The sequence below is a fragment of the Candida theae genome (assembly GCF_024610275.1).
Source record: "Candida theae strain CBS 12239 chromosome Unknown scaffold45, whole genome shotgun sequence".
Taxonomy (NCBI): Eukaryota; Fungi; Ascomycota; class Pichiomycetes; order Serinales; family Debaryomycetaceae; genus Lodderomyces; species Lodderomyces theae.
In genome coordinates, this window is record NW_026261383.1 from 44,075 (window position 1) to 64,301 (window position 20,227).

At 40.4% G+C, this 20,227-nt stretch overlaps 8 protein-coding genes across 8 annotated transcripts; 4 read left to right on the forward strand and 4 right to left on the reverse strand. All coding sequences in view use genetic code 12, as the record gives it.

Annotated features, from left to right (window-relative positions):
• Positions 1–2,062: 2,062 nt before the first annotated feature.
• On the reverse strand, positions 2,063–2,746 carry KGF57_001380 (uncharacterized protein; the record flags this gene model as incomplete). The annotated part of the gene is made up of 1 exon (XM_051750579.1): positions 2,063–2,746. The coding sequence occupies one exon, from the start codon at positions 2,744–2,746 to the stop codon at positions 2,063–2,065; it is 684 nt and encodes a 227-aa protein (XP_051610119.1).
• Positions 2,747–4,025: 1,279 nt separating this feature from the next.
• RPS21 (40S ribosomal protein uS5) lies at positions 4,026–4,775 on the forward strand (the record flags this gene model as incomplete). Its single annotated transcript, XM_051750580.1, has 1 exon — positions 4,026–4,775. One exon carries the CDS (start codon positions 4,026–4,028, stop codon positions 4,773–4,775), a length of 750 nt encoding a protein of 249 aa, XP_051610120.1.
• A 192-nt stretch (positions 4,776–4,967) lies between these two features.
• Positions 4,968–6,380, reverse strand: KGF57_001382 (mRNA-binding protein; the record flags this gene model as incomplete). The annotated part of the gene is made up of 1 exon (XM_051750581.1): positions 4,968–6,380. The coding sequence occupies one exon, from the start codon at positions 6,378–6,380 to the stop codon at positions 4,968–4,970; it is 1,413 nt and encodes a 470-aa protein (XP_051610121.1).
• A 242-nt stretch (positions 6,381–6,622) lies between these two features.
• KGF57_001383 (uncharacterized protein) lies at positions 6,623–9,628 on the reverse strand (the record flags this gene model as incomplete). The annotated part of the gene is made up of 1 exon (XM_051750582.1): positions 6,623–9,628. One exon carries the CDS (start codon positions 9,626–9,628, stop codon positions 6,623–6,625), a length of 3,006 nt encoding a protein of 1,001 aa, XP_051610122.1.
• A 229-nt stretch (positions 9,629–9,857) lies between these two features.
• Positions 9,858–11,567, reverse strand: ABC1 (protein kinase; the record flags this gene model as incomplete). The annotated part of the gene is made up of 1 exon (XM_051750583.1): positions 9,858–11,567. One exon carries the CDS (start codon positions 11,565–11,567, stop codon positions 9,858–9,860), a length of 1,710 nt encoding a protein of 569 aa, XP_051610123.1.
• Positions 11,568–13,552: 1,985 nt separating this feature from the next.
• On the forward strand, positions 13,553–14,578 carry CRL1 (Rho family GTPase; the record flags this gene model as incomplete). Its single annotated transcript, XM_051750584.1, has 1 exon — positions 13,553–14,578. The coding sequence occupies one exon, from the start codon at positions 13,553–13,555 to the stop codon at positions 14,576–14,578; it is 1,026 nt and encodes a 341-aa protein (XP_051610124.1).
• Positions 14,579–15,213: 635 nt separating this feature from the next.
• Positions 15,214–16,683, forward strand: KGF57_001386 (sphinganine kinase; the record flags this gene model as incomplete). Its single annotated transcript, XM_051750585.1, has 1 exon — positions 15,214–16,683. The coding sequence occupies one exon, from the start codon at positions 15,214–15,216 to the stop codon at positions 16,681–16,683; it is 1,470 nt and encodes a 489-aa protein (XP_051610125.1).
• A 1,073-nt stretch (positions 16,684–17,756) lies between these two features.
• On the forward strand, positions 17,757–19,943 carry KGF57_001387 (uncharacterized protein; the record flags this gene model as incomplete). Its single annotated transcript, XM_051750586.1, has 1 exon — positions 17,757–19,943. One exon carries the CDS (start codon positions 17,757–17,759, stop codon positions 19,941–19,943), a length of 2,187 nt encoding a protein of 728 aa, XP_051610126.1.
• Between the last annotated feature and the right edge of the window lie 284 nt (positions 19,944–20,227).

Below are 20,227 nucleotides of genomic sequence, written 5' to 3' on the forward strand. Positions count from 1 at the left end.
AAAGTAGACTGGCAAAGGAAGGAAATACTCTACTAATTCCAATCTAAGCCTCCTAAATGATTAAAACGAAAGAAAGAAAGAAAACGTTTCCAGCTGCAGAACGTGATTAGTTCTCTTTTTCTTTATCACACAATAGGGGGGAGAAAAGTGTGCGTGTAAACAGTCTTGTGTTCTTCACCATATATGTATCCCTGCATGTAGATTGGCTTTTGTAGAAAGGAAGAACAAATTTGAATTTGAACTAGGCGTAGAGATGCAGAACATTTTGGAGGACCTATTGTTCCCACTTTCAATCAATTGAGTCTCACATTACATTAACAAGTCAGAAAAAGTTGCAGTAGACACATATAAGGCACTTGCATTAAGAAGCAAAGAGTGGGTAGGCAGTCACAGAATGATTATATGTAACTCTACATCGCCTTTTTTCAAATATCTTCTCTTGTTCACAAAACCAAACCTTGATCACGGCGTTTTTTCTGTGAAAATAAATTACCAAAGATCTCAATCATAATCTGTTCGATTTCATATATGTGAAAAAAAAAAAAAAAAGACAAAAAAACTGGTGCCGTGTGAAGGGGCGGAGTGTGTTCTGGAGCTAAATCTTCCGCTATTTGCACCAAACTAGAATAGAAACATGGATAAATTTGGTGTACCACTGGCTAGTTTTCAATGTCCCACTCCCTACAGTAATAAAACCCCCCTAGAGCCGTCGCTCCCGGAGCGTTAACTGTCACAGCATCTGACTATCTAGGAAAAACAATTTTGCCTCTTCTGCGTGCAAATAGGACTTTGTGCATAATGCAAGTGAAGAAAAATTGTTTAGGGCGAACTGGACAATACACTAAAAGAGAGAGAAAAAAAGAAAAAAAAAGAAAAAAAAGAAAAAAACCAATGCAGAAAAATAAGACGACGTGTTTTTGCCTCAAAAGCAAAGCATTCTCAAGTGAATCATAGAGATATGCATCCTAGCTATAAGGGTGTATAATATGGATCACTAAGTGATAATACAACAGAATTTGAGCGCCTTAAGTGGTTAAAAAACTAGCCTCATTTAATAACTCAGAGCTGAGCTCAAGAAAGGGATCCGGTACCTCTTTTATCAAGAAGCTAAATGCTAGTCATATATTTGTGAGTCAAAATTGGGATCTGCACCGAAGAAAATTATAGGCAGTTTTCTCTTCTTTAAATGCTTATTCAAAACACTGTGTTGAATTTAGTTTAGAGCCTGCATGATGCATACTTTGAAATTACTTAAACAAGTACAAGTTACGAAAATTTGATCATAGCACATTGATTAATTCTAGGACGTACGTCCTGAACATGGAAATGCTAAGTTAAGAAAAGGTATTACTATAAGTGGCTTGAGATGTTTAGTAGGTGCCACATCTCTGACACACTGCCAAGTCGACTTGGTATGGAAAGATAGTGAACAACCTTCAAAATGTATTATCGACACAAAAACACGACCGCGAAGCTTGTCTAATGCCGAGGTTAAACTCCAACTGACCTTTTGTAGAGGACCTCCCATCAGATAAGTTTGGAGATGTCTTGAGTTGAGAAATGGGAACTGACAAACGCGGGCCGTAGTGTAAACATGCTTCTTTGTCAGACTTTCTCTTCTCTTTATCCTGACCAATGTATGAACGTTAGAGCAGATTTTCATGTGATTTTATTCCGAAACTGTAAGCTCTGACACATGGCATCAACAGCACAAAAGTATAGCTTGTGCAAATAGGAGTATTTCAATTCAAAGTCTTTCATAGACTATGATTTCTTGTTGGGGTCAAGGAAAAGTTGGTTAGCCAATCTGGGCCAGTATCGAACGGACTTCGTAACATAACCGACTTCGGAATTCCAGCAGAATACTCGAATGCTCGTAAGTGAAGAGAATTCTCCACAACGTAACCCAATAACGAACGAGATGCAGAGACCCGAAGGAGCAATGTCACTACAATATTTGACCTTTTGGTACTATATATATATATATATTTCTTCAAGTCAGTTGAATTTCAGATACAAAGATTTCAACTCAAAAAAAAAAACAACAACAACAAAGGGCAGCCTACTTAGTGGTTGTAGTGGTTCTCTTTTGGTCATATTGTGGGTAGTACTTGTTGAACAAAAATCCGTCAAGCAAAACCAAACCAGTAATGACACCAGCATGGATACCTACCACGGCATTCAGGTCACTTCTAATTCTGTATCTTTCCAACCAACCCAAGTAACCAGCAGCAGCACCACCAGCAGCAACAAATAATTGAGTCACAACAACTGGGTTTTGCAACTCAATTGCAGTTCTTGAAGCAACTTGAGAGACACCGGCTTGAATATCTTCACCCGATTTTTGCAAAAATTGACCAAACTGTTGAGCACCTCTTTGTATTGAAGCACTGAGCTTGGAGAATAAGGATCTTCCTTCTTCTTCCAAACGGTCCAATTCTTTTCTAGTGGCTTCGTAAGCTTCTTGGCTCTTTTCAGCCGCAGCATCGTATATAACTTCACCTCTTTCTTTAGCAGCTTCATACAACTCTTTGCTAGCGTGTTTCAAATCCTCAGCTTCCTCTTCAGCAGTCTTCTTGGCTTCTTGAGCTTTGGCCTTTCCTTCCTTCTTCAATTCTTGAGCTTTTGCTTGACCTTGGTCTTTCAACTCCTTAGCGTCAGCAGCAGCTCTGTTTTTGGTGTTTTCGGCATCCTTTTTGAGGTCCTTCTTGAGTTGTTCGTGGGATGGTGGGTTGCTGTTGGCCATTTTTTTTTTTGTTTTTTTAGTTTTGTTGTTCTATATTAGTTGAATTGCACCTGAGGGGGGGGGGGCGTGTAAGAAAAGCAGCTGATATTGTAAAGTTGTATGAATTGACAGATAGTTTGTATGAATATATCTCTCAATTGGTAATCTAATGGATGTCAGGAAGCAAAACTGTTGACACTATAGTTACTTTCGACGTTTCAGGTATCTTCAATAGACTAACTCGACTGTTGTGATTAAAAGTTTTTAGAAATGATGACTACGAACCCTCCCCTTTTATATAAATGATTAAACAACAGAAAATTTAGAAAACAATGTGGGACAAAATAGATTAAAATAGCAATCATAGAAAAATAAAAAAATAAAAAATAGGTTAGGTCCGTAATAGATAATACAACGAGAGAAAAAGAAGGGTCGGGGTCATGTGCGAGAGCATTCGAGAATCCTAAGACTTATCGCGACGAGACAGAGTGTATAGGGTGTCTTCCTATGTCCACTAGTGGGCCAGAGTCTGGGCTAACGTACTGTGTCACATGTCCTTCCATTCGGATTGTAACAATCACAATGCGACAATATATAATTTTACGACACCTGATTTTTTTTTTTTGGCCATGTCTTGTGACCTCCCTCCTGTACTAACTCGTATCTACTCCGACTTTACCTCGAACCGTCTTTACCTTGTAAAGTGTCTACAGCTAAAAAAACAAATAAAACAAAGTTAGTCTTTCCTCCAACCGGGGTTTATTGAAGCCCCTTCGCCACACAGTCTCGGCCACACACAGAAAACAAGATTTTGATTGCTTCTATATCAGCTCTTTGTGCGAATAACGTATTACGTGTTGTACTCCGTACAACAGACCAAGTTGTCACAAAACGAAAAGAAGAGAGAAGCCGGAATTAACAAGGAGACAAAAAAAAAAACAAGAATCGACAATCCAACTATTAATAGTGACGGCGACTGCCTTTGATGTTATCTCTCAAAGTTGTCTTTATCCCTTCCACGTAGCCGCCCATGTAGAATGGGCAATCAATCTTTGTATACTCAAGTTCACTGAATATATCTCTTATATTTATCACGTGCACAGGGCTTTTGCCCTTAATCTCGTTTATGCCCCCCCTCAAGCTGCGCGAGACAACAAGAAAAAGAAAAAAAAAAAATTTCAACTCGTTGTACCAACACCCCTTCTACCCTTCCTACAGCATAGAAAACTTTGTCGATCGAAAACCAACACCCCGGCTTTCCACGTAACATTCCGACAAGTATTATCATACAAGAACAAAAATGTCAGCAGAAGCTCCAAAAAGACAATTCGGTGGTAGAAGAAGAGGTGGTCCAAGAAGAGGAGGAAGAAGAGAAGAAGAAAAAGGATGGACTCCAGTTACCAAATTGGGTAGATTGGTGAAAGCCGGTAAGATCACCAGCGTTGAAGAAATCTACTTGCACTCATTGCCAGTTAAGGAATTCCAAATCATTGATTTGTTGTTGCCAGAATTGAAAGATGAGGTCATGAAGATTAGATCTGTTCAAAAGCAAACCAGAGCTGGTCAAAGAACCAGAATGAAGGCTGTTGTTGTCATTGGTGACTCCAACGGTCACGTTGGTTTGGGTATCAAGACCGCCAAGGAAGTTGCCTCTGCTATCAAGGCTGCTATTGTCATTGCTAAATTGTCAATCATCCCAATCAGAAGAGGTTACTGGGGTTCTAACTTGGGTCAACCACACTCTTTGCCATGTAAGGTTACCGGTAAGTGTGGTTCCGTTACCGTTAGATTGATCCCAGCCCCAAGAGGTAAGGGTATCGTTGCTTCCCCAGCCGTTAAGAAATTGTTGCAATTGGCTGGTGTTGAAGATGTCTATACCCAATCCAACGGTTCTACTAGAACTACTGAAAACACCTTGAAGGCCACTTTCGTTGCCATTGGTAACACCTACGGTTTCTTGACTCCTAACTTGTGGAAGGAAACTCCATTGGTCCCATCTCCATTGGAAGTTTACGCTGAAGAAGCTGCCGCTGGTAAAAAGAGATACTAATTTATTTAGTTAATGAATAGATAACTGTACTCTTTGATAAAACTTGTAAATTCTACAATCTTCTTTTTTATAAAACTCCTTGACAATCCTCTTTGGGATTGCAAATTCGTAACATTCAAACACACTATATCGTACTAAGAACGAAAAAAAATAAAGAAAAAAAAATAGACACCTTTTCCTCAATAAACGCCTCTACTGTTGAACAACTTGCTCCATAACTTGATCCTCACCAACGGCAAACTGACGCTCGTCAACTTGTTGCTGACCTTGATTTCGAGAATCTTTTGTCCATGTGTGTGACACCATCGTTCTGCCTTGGGGGTGTTGATACATACATGTGGCGATGTGACAAGCAGCTCCGAAACGGCACATTTCTCTAAACGGATGATTAAAAGTACAATCGACTCTTCTGCACTCTAGCCCAGCACGACAAGGAACACTCGATGTCGCATGCCTTCTAACACACTTGAAATTGGTACAGTTCATACCGTACTTACATTGCTCCAAAGCGAGTTCATTGAGTGAAGGTAATGGCTTAACACCAGCATTTGGGGCCCTTGGATGAGCCTTTTTACACTCATCATCTTGGCAATTAATTCCACCAGGACAAAATTCCAAAGTCTCAATTTTAGCCTCAGGATTGGCTGGAGTAGGATGGGCAAACGGACAGTTTTCTTTGGCACATTTAGCCCCAAATTTACAAGTTCCTTGCTTCAACTCAATCAGTTTCTTCACTCTCTCTTGATACTCCTTATTTGACTCCTCCAATTTGGCAATCAACTCTTGGTCTTGATCTGGGTGCAAATAATTACAAGTTCCAGGTGGATTGGGACACCTTGGGTAGGCAAAACACTCCTTGGTTGGATGCGCCAACTCACAATTTGCAAGTGTACATTTGGGGAACCTAGGACACCTTCCTTTTGGTTTACGAGCTGTGAACTTTGTTACACCATTTTCGTCATTGTTCTCAGAGGCGATAAACTTCTCCAACTTGTCTGTCACATGTGCTGGCCTCTTTACGTTTGATCCACGATCGTTTGCTCTGGTCTTGTTGATTCCACCCTTGTTGATTGAGCCATGGCTTCCATTACGGGCATTGGAATCTGTACCAAATCTCTTGCTTCTCAAAGCAAGCTTCTCCTGTTCCGACATTCGTTTAGGCCCCGCTGGAACACTGGGTCCGGTAGGACGCGGCTTGGTGTGTATACTACTTGGTGGTGTTTCTGCTGTACTTAGCGCATGAGGTCCTTGGGGTACGCTTGGTGTAGAGCTAGGGACATAGTTTTCCCCAGCGGTTTGACTTGCCGCCGAAGGGACATCATACTCATCTCTCCCACTATTGCCCGACGCTTGGCCATGCCTGCGCTGAATATTGGCAATCTCTTCGAAAACAAGGTCTAGGAAGTTGGGTACACTTGAGAAGTCCCATACATCCGACAACTCTTTGAATACTTCTTCTTTGGTGTCTTTATTGCTGATTAAAAATGTGATGTACTCAGCGGTGTCGTATGCGTCATCATCTTTTAATTCAAATCTATTTTTGATCTCGCTCTCTAATCCAGGTTTGAGCTCTCTTAGAATATCCGAGGAAACGTTGAGTGGCATGTCGTTGGATATGTGGTAGTTGAAGTGATGATGACGATGGTGGCGTATTAGTAATGATTGATGATGGTAAGTTTTGGAAATGTCCTCTTTTTTATTTTTTTTTTTTTTTTTCTTTCTTTTTCTTTCTCTCTTCGTGTGTGTGTGTGTGTGTGTGTGTTTCTGTCATTCATCCCTCGCTTGTATGTTACATATAAATAACAGTTTCAAATTGCATTACATTTCTATACTATCCCTACACCCAGCTAAACTAATCTAAACTTGTCCTCTGATATCTCACCAAGTAAACCCTTTATATCAATCAACATCTTGTCCAATTGCTCGGAGATAGTAGAAGCAACCAAAATATAAGAGTACAACAATATGAAATCATCATTTCTCAACACAAATCCATTATCTTGTTGTTGTCTAATTTCACTCAATTTGTACAACATTCGATCTTTAGCATGTTCAATAGAAGCAAATTTCTTTGGAAGTGAAAATCCCAACTTCATGGCACTGGCAATCATGTAGAATACCAAGAATATCCTCTGCTCAACCTCACCCCTCTCTACTTCAATATACTTCAACACATACTCTTCGTTGCTGTTGAGTTTGGGATCTGCTTTAATCAACAAGTCCAAGTTCTGAAAAGCATCAATGATGGCCGAGGTCTCTTTGATTAGTTTAGCGTACGTTTGCGTCGGAAATTTACCCTTCAACCGAAACTCAACAGGAGCTTGCTTGAGTAAAGTCTCACATTCAGACAAAATCTTGTTTGTCCCTTCCTCAGCTTTGAAACCCACCAACTCCATTGTATCAGGGTTATACTCTAAGGGGTCACTGTTCCAAATGACCCCCAATCGCAACCACAAGATCGACAACCCATTCTTTAACCTAGATCTTGCACTATTTGGCAAAAAGCAAGTTGCCATGGTCAATGCCCAAATTATGCCAATGGAGACCGCAGCAAAACGATGGAATGCGATTTCGCCAATAATTGGGTTTTCCCCACCTTCAAATTCATCCTCCGCATCCTTTTGAAGCATACTGTACGAGTACAACATTGTCAAGTTGTACGTCAACAAGATAAATCTTCCAAAAGGGTTGTTTTGTTTCCAGAATAAAATGATGTAGAATGACGGAATTGAGATTAGGATACCAGTGAACGCCAAAACGTAGACATTTGCTTCGAATATTGTCCACGTGGAAAAGGCAACGAATGCGCCAATGAAAGTACCTATGATCCTCCACTTAACTGTCATTGAGGTCCCGCCCAATGACTTATTCATCATAATACAATAAACAGTCAACGCCCATTCGAGTCTCCAATTTTCGAAAATTTCCTTTGTGGCTGGAACGAATGCAAAAAGTGACAAACATGCAGCACCTAGCCCCACACGTAAACCAAACTGCACATCAGCACGTTTCAAGTACTTGAACCTGCTCCAAATACGATAGCTAACACGTTCTGTAAAAGAGTCAAAGTGTGGTTCTTCCTTTGGTATGCCATATTGATCTCGCAAGTCATCCAACGCTGCATGTAAACTTGTGGCATTAGAATGGTGATCTTTAGCAAATTTACCCCGTTCAAGACGTATCCACGACCAAGACCTTGGAGCAGTTTTTGCGTCGTGATGCTCGTCAAACAATTTCAAACACTCAAGCATCCCACTAGCAAACTGAGATAAGAGGGTGGCAAAGTTCCCACAACATGCTGCCACTTCTTCCTGGTCGGCTTTAAAGTCAAAGTTTTCGTTTTGAGTAAATGACTCTTGGTTATAAATATGCTCGAATGACAAAACCTGTCGCGTTTGGTACATTTCTATTGCACTAGCCAATGCAGTTTGGTAATTCGATGAATCAGTCATTTCTGCAGCAACAAACCCACCAAGAGGGAGACTGTTGAGTACGTCTCTCACAGTAAACACTAAAGACTTGATTGAAGGGGCCAAATGATATACAAACAAATCGAATAGCTGTAGGGATGATGCCATATCGGTTTCCTCAACCCTTGTTCTGGGGGAATTGAATTGACCTATGGAGGAAGAGCTTTCCAACTCATCACTATTGTAGCTCCGTAGTGTTGATGCTGTGCTTTTCTCTCCTGAGGTGCTACTTAGCAAGCTCCACTGCATCCTTGTGGCTGAACTCAAAGCTTGTAAATGACGTGCTAATGACACAGTTGATTGAACTAATCTCTTGTAGTACTCCCATTCTGCTTCTTTGCCCACTAAGCATAATTCGTACTTTGTTTCCTCTAAATACTGCTGCATTGAAGTGACATTCTTTTTCAATTTGTCAATCAATGCCTCATCTCTTGCGTTCAATTGTTCTCCTGCCACAAATCGCCTAGTTAGAACCAACAACAATTTGGAATAGTTTTTAAAAGAGTCATTCAAAGTATGCTGTAGCTCTTTGGTTGCACTCTCAGGCCATATCAAATAGCAACATGCAAGGGAAATGATACATCCGGTGATCACCACTTTGAACGTCGCCTCGATCCTTTCAGTGGGGATACTACCGGAACTTATACTACCCTCCTTCACAATACACGAGACAATAGTAATGCAAGCTAGAGAGCAAGCGGTATTGAACGTTTGCTTATTCACCTTTTGTTTCATGAATGCAATTACCCCCAATGCCACAGAACTAACAATGAGATCAATGATATGGCTCACTTCATCCTTTCCACCAACGTATACCACAGCTGAGATAAACCGGCAGCTCAATGACACAGTAATGCTAAAAACAAGCGAAATGATAACAAAAAGTAGTGTTTGATTCATGGATCCTCGGGATCTTGACGGGTGAAAATACACAGCTACAGTGGCAATGACATGCTTTGAATCTGTTGACCCTAGAAAGTCATCAAATGATCTGTCAAACACACCCAACGAAGCAAGAAAGTACGCCATCGAGCATTTGAACACACCGCGAAACACATTGTTGAAATAAATTCGTTTTATTATTTGCAACATGTGGTTGAAGTTTGATTGCCGCCGATATGCAATCGTTTCATGCAGCACATCAAAATCTTGCGGTAGTGTCAAAGTGACTGCTCTGCGCACTCTTTCCCCTGTGTTTGCTAATATAACTGAGTTTTGTCGGTTCATCAATTTCCGGGGAGTTGAACTGTCAGAACGAACTTTGTAAAAATCATTATCATCTAGATTCGAGTTGGCACGAGGTGAAGTCTGTTCAAGCTCCACTGGGTCCATTAATCTGGAATATTCCGAGGCAGAGGATGAATCATGGGAGTCTTCGTACATCAAAGTAATAGGTACGGGTGTGGCGAAGGGCTGCGCTATTGAAGTCCACTTTGGAAATCATTTTGTTTCCCCTTTTAGTTTTATTACCCTTTTTTTTTTCTTTTTCTTCTTCCATCCAACGGCTTTATCTCTCAATTCGTAAAACTCTTGACTTCGTATTAAAATTATAAAAGCTATTAAATATTCATTTCCTTTTGTCGTTTTTAAGTTCTAAATCTACATAAACTCATTAATCTTCGTAACCAATAATATCCCTGAACAAATCTTCGCATGGGACAGTAGCATTCAACCTCGCACAGAGTAAGAAAACACCACTCAATTTCCTGTGTAAGGAGTAAGTTTCTTCTGGTGGTGGTGTTAACCTCTCACTCAACATTAAACCAATGTTTCCTTTGACTCTATCTGTGATGGTTTGCTTTGTGAAATTGAATGGGTGACCATTGTTGTCAATTGGTGAAAATGCTTCACCCAAACACATAACTGAATCAATGTGAGCTTGGGTCATGGCTGGAGATTCTAATCCAGTCAAATATCCCAACTCAAGGGATAATTCTTCAACCTTCTTGGGGTCCTTCTTGACTGCAGCACGCAACAATCTGACGTAGTTTACGATAAACTTGTCGCTATAGTCACGGGCAGCTCCAAAATCCAAAAGCTCAATCTTGTTGGTTTCTTCATTGAATAAAAAGTTGGCCCAATTTGGGTCAGTTTGCATAAACTTGAATTCCTTTATTTCCAATAAACATAATCTCATAATTTGTGTGGCAATCCAGTTTTTGGTTGACTGGTCCCAATTCCCCTTGACAATTTCAGTACCTCTCATTCTTTCCATTGTTATTACATGCTCACCGCATGCATTGTGGAAAACCCTTGGGACGGTAAACACTTCGTCATCTTTCAAAAACTCTCTCATTCTGATCAAATTTTGTGCCTCTCTAATGTAGTCACATTCCCATTTCAACTCAACTCTGGCATTAGCAACAGTCTTGTCTAAAAACAACCCTGCAGGTAACAAAGAAGAAGCAGTCAAAATCATCAACATGTTGTTCAAATCAGAATCAATTGAGTTTGATACTCCAGGGTATTGCACTTTAACAACAACCGGTGTCAAATCTTCAGTAACGGCAGTATGCACTTGACCGATAGATGCTGCAGCAATGGGCACATCATCAAAAGAGGTGAATAAACGTTCGCGCCAATTAAGTCCCAAGTCACCCACCATGACTCTTTCCAATTGTCCTGGAGGCATGTAATGCGCCGAGTTTTGTACTCGAAGCAAAATCTGTTGCACCTCTTTAGGCAATATCGACGCATCTTGAAAAGAAAGCATTTGTCCAATCTTCAAAGCGGCACCTCTCATTTTGGAAAACTTTCGGGCCATGCTCTCGATATTCTTTGGGGATAAGAATAGCGACTTCATTGTCATGGAAGAAGTATTGCCGCTTGCGTAGTGTTTCAAACCTTGTGTGGCTGCGTTTAAACTCATATTAGCAGCCAATGACCCATAATGGAAAATCCTAGCCAATCTTGAACTAGGAATTTCACTCTGAGTTAGCTGAAACTCCCTCAACTTTGGTTTTTCAGGTTCAATGGTGTTTGTGCTCACAGGTACATCTGTGTTCACGGGTAGTGGCGTAGCGTCTAGACTCACATCTTCGCCAGGATAAAATGATTTGGTAGAATAAGCACGTGCTTGCTGAAACCCATTGAACGAGTTTGAGCTTTTGTAGGCGTTCCTTCTTGCTTGAGTTGATAACGACTGCGCTTCATCCCACATAGGTTTGCTTGAATCGCACTGATCTTTGACTGTATTTATTATTTTGCTGCTGTGATAGAAATCAGACACATCTTTAGAAACAATTTTTGCAGAACCTTCTGCTACATTGATGAATGAGTTTGTAACAACTGCTATCTCGTAGATTCTCTTACTTAGCGACATTTATGTAGTGTTTTGAATATGTAAGACGCAGTGGGTAAGTTGTAATAGTTCCTATTGGAAAAAAAAAGAATGTGTAGTTCTGTTGATTTGAGTAATTTGGTATATGGAAATTTGTCAAACTACAAATACTTAATAAAAGGCATATGCATTTGATTTCCACAGCAAACAAATTTTTTTTTTTATTTTCTTCTTTTTATTTTTTTTTTTTACTTGTGGTTGGTTTTTGCTTTCCCTCGTGTCGCATCCAGAACAATAAAGCCACAAATGCAGATATGCTGGCTGCTACCATTTAACCACGCTTAAAAGTATTGCCAACAATTAGCTTTGTGTCTATCGCCATAGCACAATACCAGAAACAGGCCCGCCTTAGTTGCTGTTGTGCAATGTCTCAACAATAGGCTTCAAAGAGTTAGCTTGCTGGCTGAGCAACTGACAGACCAACCGGAGTTCCATTATCTTGTATAGCAATAAACATAGAGACCTACTACTTTCGGATGATTACACCAATTTCACCCCCAACAGTTAAAAGAAATTTTTCCTTGCCTAGAGTCTTTGAAATTCTTGACTCGGAGCTTTGTGTTCCCACCACAGCCTTTGGATTCACAAGATGGTGGTTACAAATCCTCGTGTAGTTTAACGCACGCCACAGAATTACTCATGATCCATACAGAATTGTTGCGCTTTGTGCTATATAGAGGGTCAGCGGAAGAGAGAGGGACAGAAGTGCGGTTTTTCCAATGGAGGATCTTTCGGAAAAATTATACCTTGTACGCTACCTTTTTACTCATCGCGTGGACTTTTTGGCGGGGCAAGAAGAAAAAAAAAAGAATAAAATTTAAGGTGGAGAAAATGGGGCGGGGGGGAGAGAAAAAAAAGGGTTAGCTCTCAATCGGCTGTTGACCTTCCGCTAGCGTAGGGTCCCAAAAAAAAAAAAAATATTGAAGGTCGACCGATAATTTTGCATTGTCGAGATGGGAGGTGCGAAGTAATGTAGATGCCAGCAAAGTCTTTGCTGGGTGAGCACTATTCCTATCGCAATTGTGGAGATAACAATAGTGTGTTCCCGGAGCTTTATCTCCATCCGGCCGAAACGTTTGTCCCGATTAGCAAATTTGGTAGCGATTTGTATTTACTGTCTATTTGTGAATAGCTTACAACTATTCAAAGCTATCACATCGTTGTGGAATGTTCGCTTCATTCGTTTAAGTTATTTTATATGGACTGCTGCAGGTTGTTGCTTCTCGGAAACCAGAACCTTGAAAACCGACTCCTTACTACTTTGCATTTTTTGTCTACAAATTTGGGACTAGTTCTTTGCAAAAAGAAGATAGCAATGGATTCCGATCAATTCGGAACTTTCAAATATTGTCGCTCATTAACAAGACAGAACCTGATCTCTCGTAGATTTGCTTTATCGTTGTGAATTGGCTTTCCACCTATATATCGACCACTATCACCAACACTGAGCACTTGCTATTTTTAGAATGCTTCCATTAGGCACCATCGATTTTGTGTAAGATCTCATAACATTAAGGGGCACAGTCATACAGAGAGAACCCATTAAGTTCTCGACACCGATCCAAATATAGGCGGGGAGAACCTGAAGTACATGCTTGGTCTCAAGCAATTCTGGGACTTATGAAGTTTGACGTATACTCATTAAAAAAGTTGAGTCGATGAAATCCGAAGCTTAAAATGAGCGATCGCTGTAGAATTTAGCTGCGGCTCAAGCAAAAATAAAATGTAAACAAACAATAAGAGCAAAGGTACTAAAATAAAAAAAAAAAAAAGTGATACATAAAGCAAGGCTTGTATATTACTAGTCCGATCTAGAAACCTACTTTTCTTTTCGACTTCTATCAAAGTGTCGGTTCTTCTATAACCCCCAAATACACAACTCCATCTTTCAAAAGGGTCAAGGGTCATAAGCTCAACACTCCTTCATATAACTCACTCACTCACACTGCCAGATACACGTCATTAACATGCAGTCTAAACGTCTGTCTATCATTTCTTCGTTATCCCCATCCAAACATGCATCTCCTCAGTTCCAAACACTGCCAAGCTTCAATCCATACGAGACTATTCAAGAGCAACAAAAGCAAATGAGCGACTTGTACCAACTGCTGTCCAAGTTGAAAATAGTGACGGAAAACGATCCAACGATACCAAATTACAAAGAGGAACCAATGCTGGGGAAGAAATCCGACTATAGTATGAAGATCGTTGTTACCGGCGATGGTGCTGTTGGTAAAACATGTTTGTTGGTGAGTTACACGCAGAATAAATTCCCCGAGATCTACGTCCCCACGGTGTTTGAAAACTATGTCACGACATTAAGAGGACCCAGTGGCAAATCATTTGAGTTGGCGCTATGGGATACTGCGGGACAAGAAGAGTACGATAGGTTGAGACCGTTGAGTTATCGCGATGCTGATTTGATCTTGATATGTTTTGCTTTGGACAATATCACTAGTTTGATCAATATCAAAGACAAATGGTTTCCCGAAATTAAGCATTATTGTCCCAATGTACCTATTATTCTTGTAGGTACCAAGTCAGATTTACTGGGCAGTATTCCCCCGGAACTTCCTCCACAAATTGCAATGGAAATCGGAGCCATCACCTATATCGAATGTTCTGCCAAAAGCATGTTTCAAGTGAGAGCTGTGTTCAATCTTGCACTTGAACATTTCCAAAAGGAGATGGAGAGACAGGAGCAATACCAAGCCAGTACCAAGAGAAGACTACTCAGACGTTCAAATGGAGGAGCATCGTCTAGTGGGAACCATGGTCACTTGAGGAACAAGAGTAGTACGTCGTCAAGTAAACGGGGCCACAAACAACATGGCTCGCTAAGCTCCAGTGTATTGATTGATGAACCATTGACTGAAGACACATATCAAAGCAATCCCTACGGAAGTTTCAATGGTGACTCGCGAAATAATGGCGAATTCGATTTCATCAATGAGCGAAAGAAGATGGAAAAGAAAAAATGTGCTATATTGTAGGAAAAGTTTTTGGGAAATAAAATATGGGTAGATGTAATAGATATAAAAAGCCAGTAACTATACCTAGAATTGCAGTTTTTCAAACAGTCACGTGATAGCTGTGCTTGTTACAATCGTTCCCCCTTTTTTTTTTATTTTCCTTTGAGTCGCGCGTCTAAAATCTCCAAATTGGGCAAAGCTGTGCTATCGGGGAGTAGGTCCTTCTCACATAATATTCTGGTCCAGTTACCTAATATTCACTTTCCGGGGACCTTGACAGTAAAACGCCAGGAGGTAAGCAACAACTCAAAAAAAAAAGAAAAGAAAAAGAAGAAGAAGAAGAAAAAAAGAAGGAGAGTGAGAGAATTGCTATATAGTGATTGTGGATTATTACACGATACTTCTATCTACAAATATAGCACGTAAAATCCGGCGGAAAAATTTAAACAAAAATAAAAAAAAAAAAAACAAACATACATCAAAGTATACAAACCATCTTCATCTCACACATTGATATATTGATCGCAATACTTCTTGTTGTCTAGACACTAATTTTACTGTATTGAACTCAATTTGGTTCCAGTCACATAGACACGCAACGCGGTTTCTCATCTTAGTAAGCTTCACCAGCAGTGGATCCTTCTACTTGTTTGAATATGCAACGATCAGTTAGCAGTAATGATGTGGAGATAAAGTCGGAGTTGCACCATAGAAGTGAGCCACAAAACTCCAAGTACTCTGCACCAACCAAAGAGGAGATAGAAGATCATTCATGCGATGCAGGAAACCAAACAGAAGATCATTACAAACAGCGATTATCACCTTTTAGGTACAAGTTACGATCCTACTTGTTACCAATTGTACGGTACGAAACTGACATACTATACCAGTTACAATCGACGTTGCGCAACCATATATTTGACTTTTATTTTGCTTGGACTGCCAATTTGGCAAGCCATACTTTCTATGTCTTGATGTTACCCCCACCTATATGGTTTGGCGCCAGCAAGATGGCAAGAGACTTGGTTTATGTCTTGGGGTTGGGAATCTACTTGACAGGGTTCTTGAAAGATTACTTCTGTTTACCACGGCCAAGATCACCACCATTGCACAGGATTACAATGTCTAGTTACACCACTCAAGAGTATGGATTTCCTTCGTCACATTCAGCCAATGCCACCGCAGTCACATTGGTGGTTATGAGCAATATTGTCATGCATCGAGGAGCTCTTGATTCGAAAACGTATTATAGTCTTTTGATTGGACTCGGAATTTATTACTTTTCACTAATATTTGGCAGGTTGTACACGGGTATGCATGGATTTCTTGACATATTGACGGGTTCTGCCGTCGGGTTGAGTGTGTTTTTGTTTCGCTTTTACCTTGGTGAGCAGTGGGATACATTGATGTTTAGTCACGGATATGTATTTGGAGTAGCTTTGATTTTGGGGCTCAATTTATTGATGATTCACATATACCCTGAACCGATTGATGATTGTCCATGTTTTGACGATTCTGTTGCCTTTGTTGGAGTGTTGATTGGATTGGATTTGAGTCATCTTGTATGCTACCAGACCAAATTGTTGTTCAAGTTGAATGAGATTGGGGACTATTTTCTTATTCCATTTTTGAACAACGGAGGTCCGCTAAAAGTCTTTGCTCGTTTCTGTCTTGGTGTTGGCTTGGTAGTGACTTGGAAATCGATATCAAAGCCAGTCATATTCACCGTCTTGCCACCATTGTATAAAATTATTGGTGTTTATCTTCCGAGACGAAACTACATTTCAACTGCACATACTAGAGAGCCTACGAGGAACATTAGGTCTGCATCGATATCTAATGATGTTGACCAAATTGGTAACATCAACAAATTCATAAAGGGGGTTTCTGATCATAGTCAACTTGATTCATATGGACCAAGCAGTGACATCGATTACTACGAAATCATGGACTATAACAAAGGTCAAAAGGGAAACCCTATTGATTTGGACAAGTTGAACTTCAAGAGTGGTGTTTTCAAAGACCGTTATGACGTGGAGATTGTAGGCCGATTGATTATTTACGCGGGTGTGTCGACTGCTTCAGTTATTGCATTCTACTTCGTTTCCGACTATCTCCATTTGTGATTAGTATCAATACAGGGTATGGAGAAGGATTCGTATACAATATAGACTTGAATTTCAAAGAGTACAACCAGTTTCGCTCTCATTCGGCGGAAACCCTTTTTTTGTCGTAGATCCATAGAACGTAACTCACTTACACAATTGAATAGGGGGAACTAGGCTAAACAATAGGCCAAAAAGAAAAAAAAAAAGATGAAAAACATTTGGTGTAACTTCTTTATAGTTAAACGTGTATGCGAAAATTTCAAGTTAGAGTGAGATAGATAAAATACAAAAAGTGCTACTGAGGGCCATCTAGTTGACTGATATCGCTTTGGAAACAATCACAGCATCAGTCTTAACTGTGCTCTTAGTGTATAAGATAAAAGTGTTTATTTTATTTCATTTTATTATTTTTTCTTTTCTTTTGTTTGAAAATCAGGCGATGAACCTGGGCTCAGTAAAATAAAGTACATAATTACTACTCCTTTTAGCAGCCCCCATCGCAAAAGAGAAGAGATTAGCCACACTAAATAAAACAACAACAACAGAAAAACCAAACAAGAAAAAAAAAAAAAAAATAAAAAGAGGACAAAATGGAACAGGAGATTACTTACAGTTGTAGATCGAGCTGGGACTTAGTGGTAAATAGGTCTATACAATCCCCAACTCGTTTTATTTGAACGAAATCCTTCAACATTGAGCGCAAGAGGATGGCAAGCGGACGGATTCACCTTTTTTGCGAGTGGGGTGAAATTTAGTGAATATCGATACTAAATCGGAGCTACCAGATTCTTTTTGTATTAGTTTACGCTCTCTCTCTTCTTTTATCTGTGTAGTCTCTCATTTCTAAGATGATTTTTTTATATTTGCTTACACTAGTTAACAGCTAGTGGTTGATACATAGTAGTAGTAGTAGTAGTAGTGGTAGTTAATCTCTTCCCATAAGACTGATATATCATATATATATATATATATGTATATGTACATGCATATTTTTTTAGGGTTGTGTATGTGTATGTGTATATATATTTTGTTCGTTAAAAATATAAAGCAGAAATTTCAAATTTGTATCTAGCGTCAAACAAAACTTCTCAATGAACGATTCTTTTCGTAACCTGCAACTGGGACAGCAGCTTTATTTCAACAATTCTACACCTGCTTCTGGAACAACTGCAACTGGCGGAGGATCAGCGACAGTCACTACTACCACTACAGCAATAACAACAACAACAACAACAGCAGCAGCAGCAGCAGCGTCCCTGTCTGATCCGCAATCAAACAACAATTCCAGTCTCCATAACAACAATTCCAGTCTCCATAACAACAATTCCAACAGTTGCAACAACAACAACATCAACAACAGCAACAGCAATAATAACCACAACGTCCTCAATTCGGTCATGAGCAACGCTAGAACATCTGTGTCAAGTAATAATAACCACCACGTTGATAACGGCGACCACACCAATGGGCACATGCTGGTGAGTAACAACCAGCTTCACAACAGTACAAGCCGACACCCAAGCGATGGGTCGATAAACGCTGAAAATGACACGATGGAAATGAACCTGTCATCTAATGCATTGACAGGTCAGCTATCGAGCAGCGATTTCTATCAATTGATCGGGCAACTCCAGCAGCAGAACAATATCAACAATCAATTGGTTATGAAAATAAACTATCTATCAGACTCAGTGGATGAGGTGAAAAGAAGTCTTCTGGATATCCAACAACTGGTTTACACTTTACAGAACAGTGGCCATTCGAGCCCATTGACAGGGGTCCCTGCGGGGAACTTGACCAATCAATTTAAAGCATTTGAGGTTTTTACAAAGCACTTGACAAAGTTGAACAAGGATATCGAAGCAATTAATGGACAAGCGCTTGGAGTGCAGCCTGTACAACAGCAGCAGCAGCAGCAGCAGCAACAACAACAACAAAAACAACAACAGTCTCAGCAACTGCTTCTGCGACAACACCACTCGCAACTGCACCAAACATCCCAACCCCACCCTAACTCATCACAACCACAAATTAACCCCGAATTACACCCACAAAATCATATGAATGTTTCAAATAATACAATAGCTCACGACAACAACCTACATCAGAGCCAAAATCAGGGAGCGAGTAACCAGGCATTTGAGGATGACACCGATCTCGGTAGAAAGACTCTTGTACCTCGGTCCCCAGGCGTCCATTCAAGCTCATCCTCCCCGTATGTGTTTGAGCTTGGCGCTTTCCCCACTGTCAGAAACAGTCTTAACGGTAATATCAACTATGACAAATCTTCACTAACACTGAGTCAAGTACCGCACCAAATTAGACGATCGCAACAACCAAAACTGTCAATGATGTCTTCTCAGCAACAATTACATGCAACACAACAGGGACAACCACAGAGGCTACCAACGTTGACGCAACAACATTCGCAACATTTGCAACATTTGCAACACTCGCAACACTCGCAACATCCGCAGCAGTTGCACACAAACAACCCCAATCTGGTTACACATCCACATACACATCCACACCAAGCATCAACTCCGTATTCCAATGCGTATATGCTTCCCGTACCCCCTTTGCTCCATGATGACAAAACAGGCGCATTGGCACATGGGAACGACTCTTCGTCGCAGTACTTGCTATCTCGTGACAATAGCGGGTTGCTAACTTCTGCTTTGAGGCAACAAGCGTCACACACGAGGTCAATGCCACCACAAACAAACACTGCGTTTTCGTTCGATGACAATGACATAGAACAGAGTATTGGAGAGTTGGAGCAACAAACTGGATCAAGTGCTGGTAGTGTACACAACACAACGACCAACCACCCAGACAGCAACAATGCTCACAAGCAGCAACTGTCAGACAAGCCATTCCCATCCACAAAGAAACGCAAAATTGGATCAGATGTTAAACCAGAGGATATGGAAGAATCAGAGATTCCTCAATATAAGTTAGAGAGGAGTCTTAAACTGATTGCTGACATTTGGAAAGAGTTCGCGTATGGAGTCAATGGCAAACCACCATTGAAGTCACTTGAAGCCAAATACGGCACCAAGTGGAGAAACGAAACTGAGTCGCGTACTTTTCTACGCCGGAAGAAGATCTACGAGGCCATTGAAGTCGGTAAGAGTAAAGGGTACAGCGAAGACGATGTCATTCTTGAGTTGGAGGATTTCCGAAGTTTTGAAAAGAATGGGGCTTTGAAGAAGAAGCCGTTGCTGTGGATGAGTGCGAATATCCCTGCAAAATTTACAGAACCAACTGATGAGTAGTAATTGATATTGAAATGCAAGTTCTTGAATGGGACTGTCTACAGGTGCTTTTGAGGTTTCTAGCCTTTCAGGGAGTGATGTTTCTCTAACCGTCCGTTTTGGTTTGTAACGTTTCGTTTACGTTATTCTTGTTCTGTTTCTTAAGTTGATTTTTGTTTGCGCAAGCGGGTATAAATATACACACTTGCATCACATTATGTATTAATATAGATAGTTTTTGTAGTACAGATTGGCGAAGTATAAAATTACAATGTTTCAATGTGTCCCCCCCCCCCCCCCCCCCC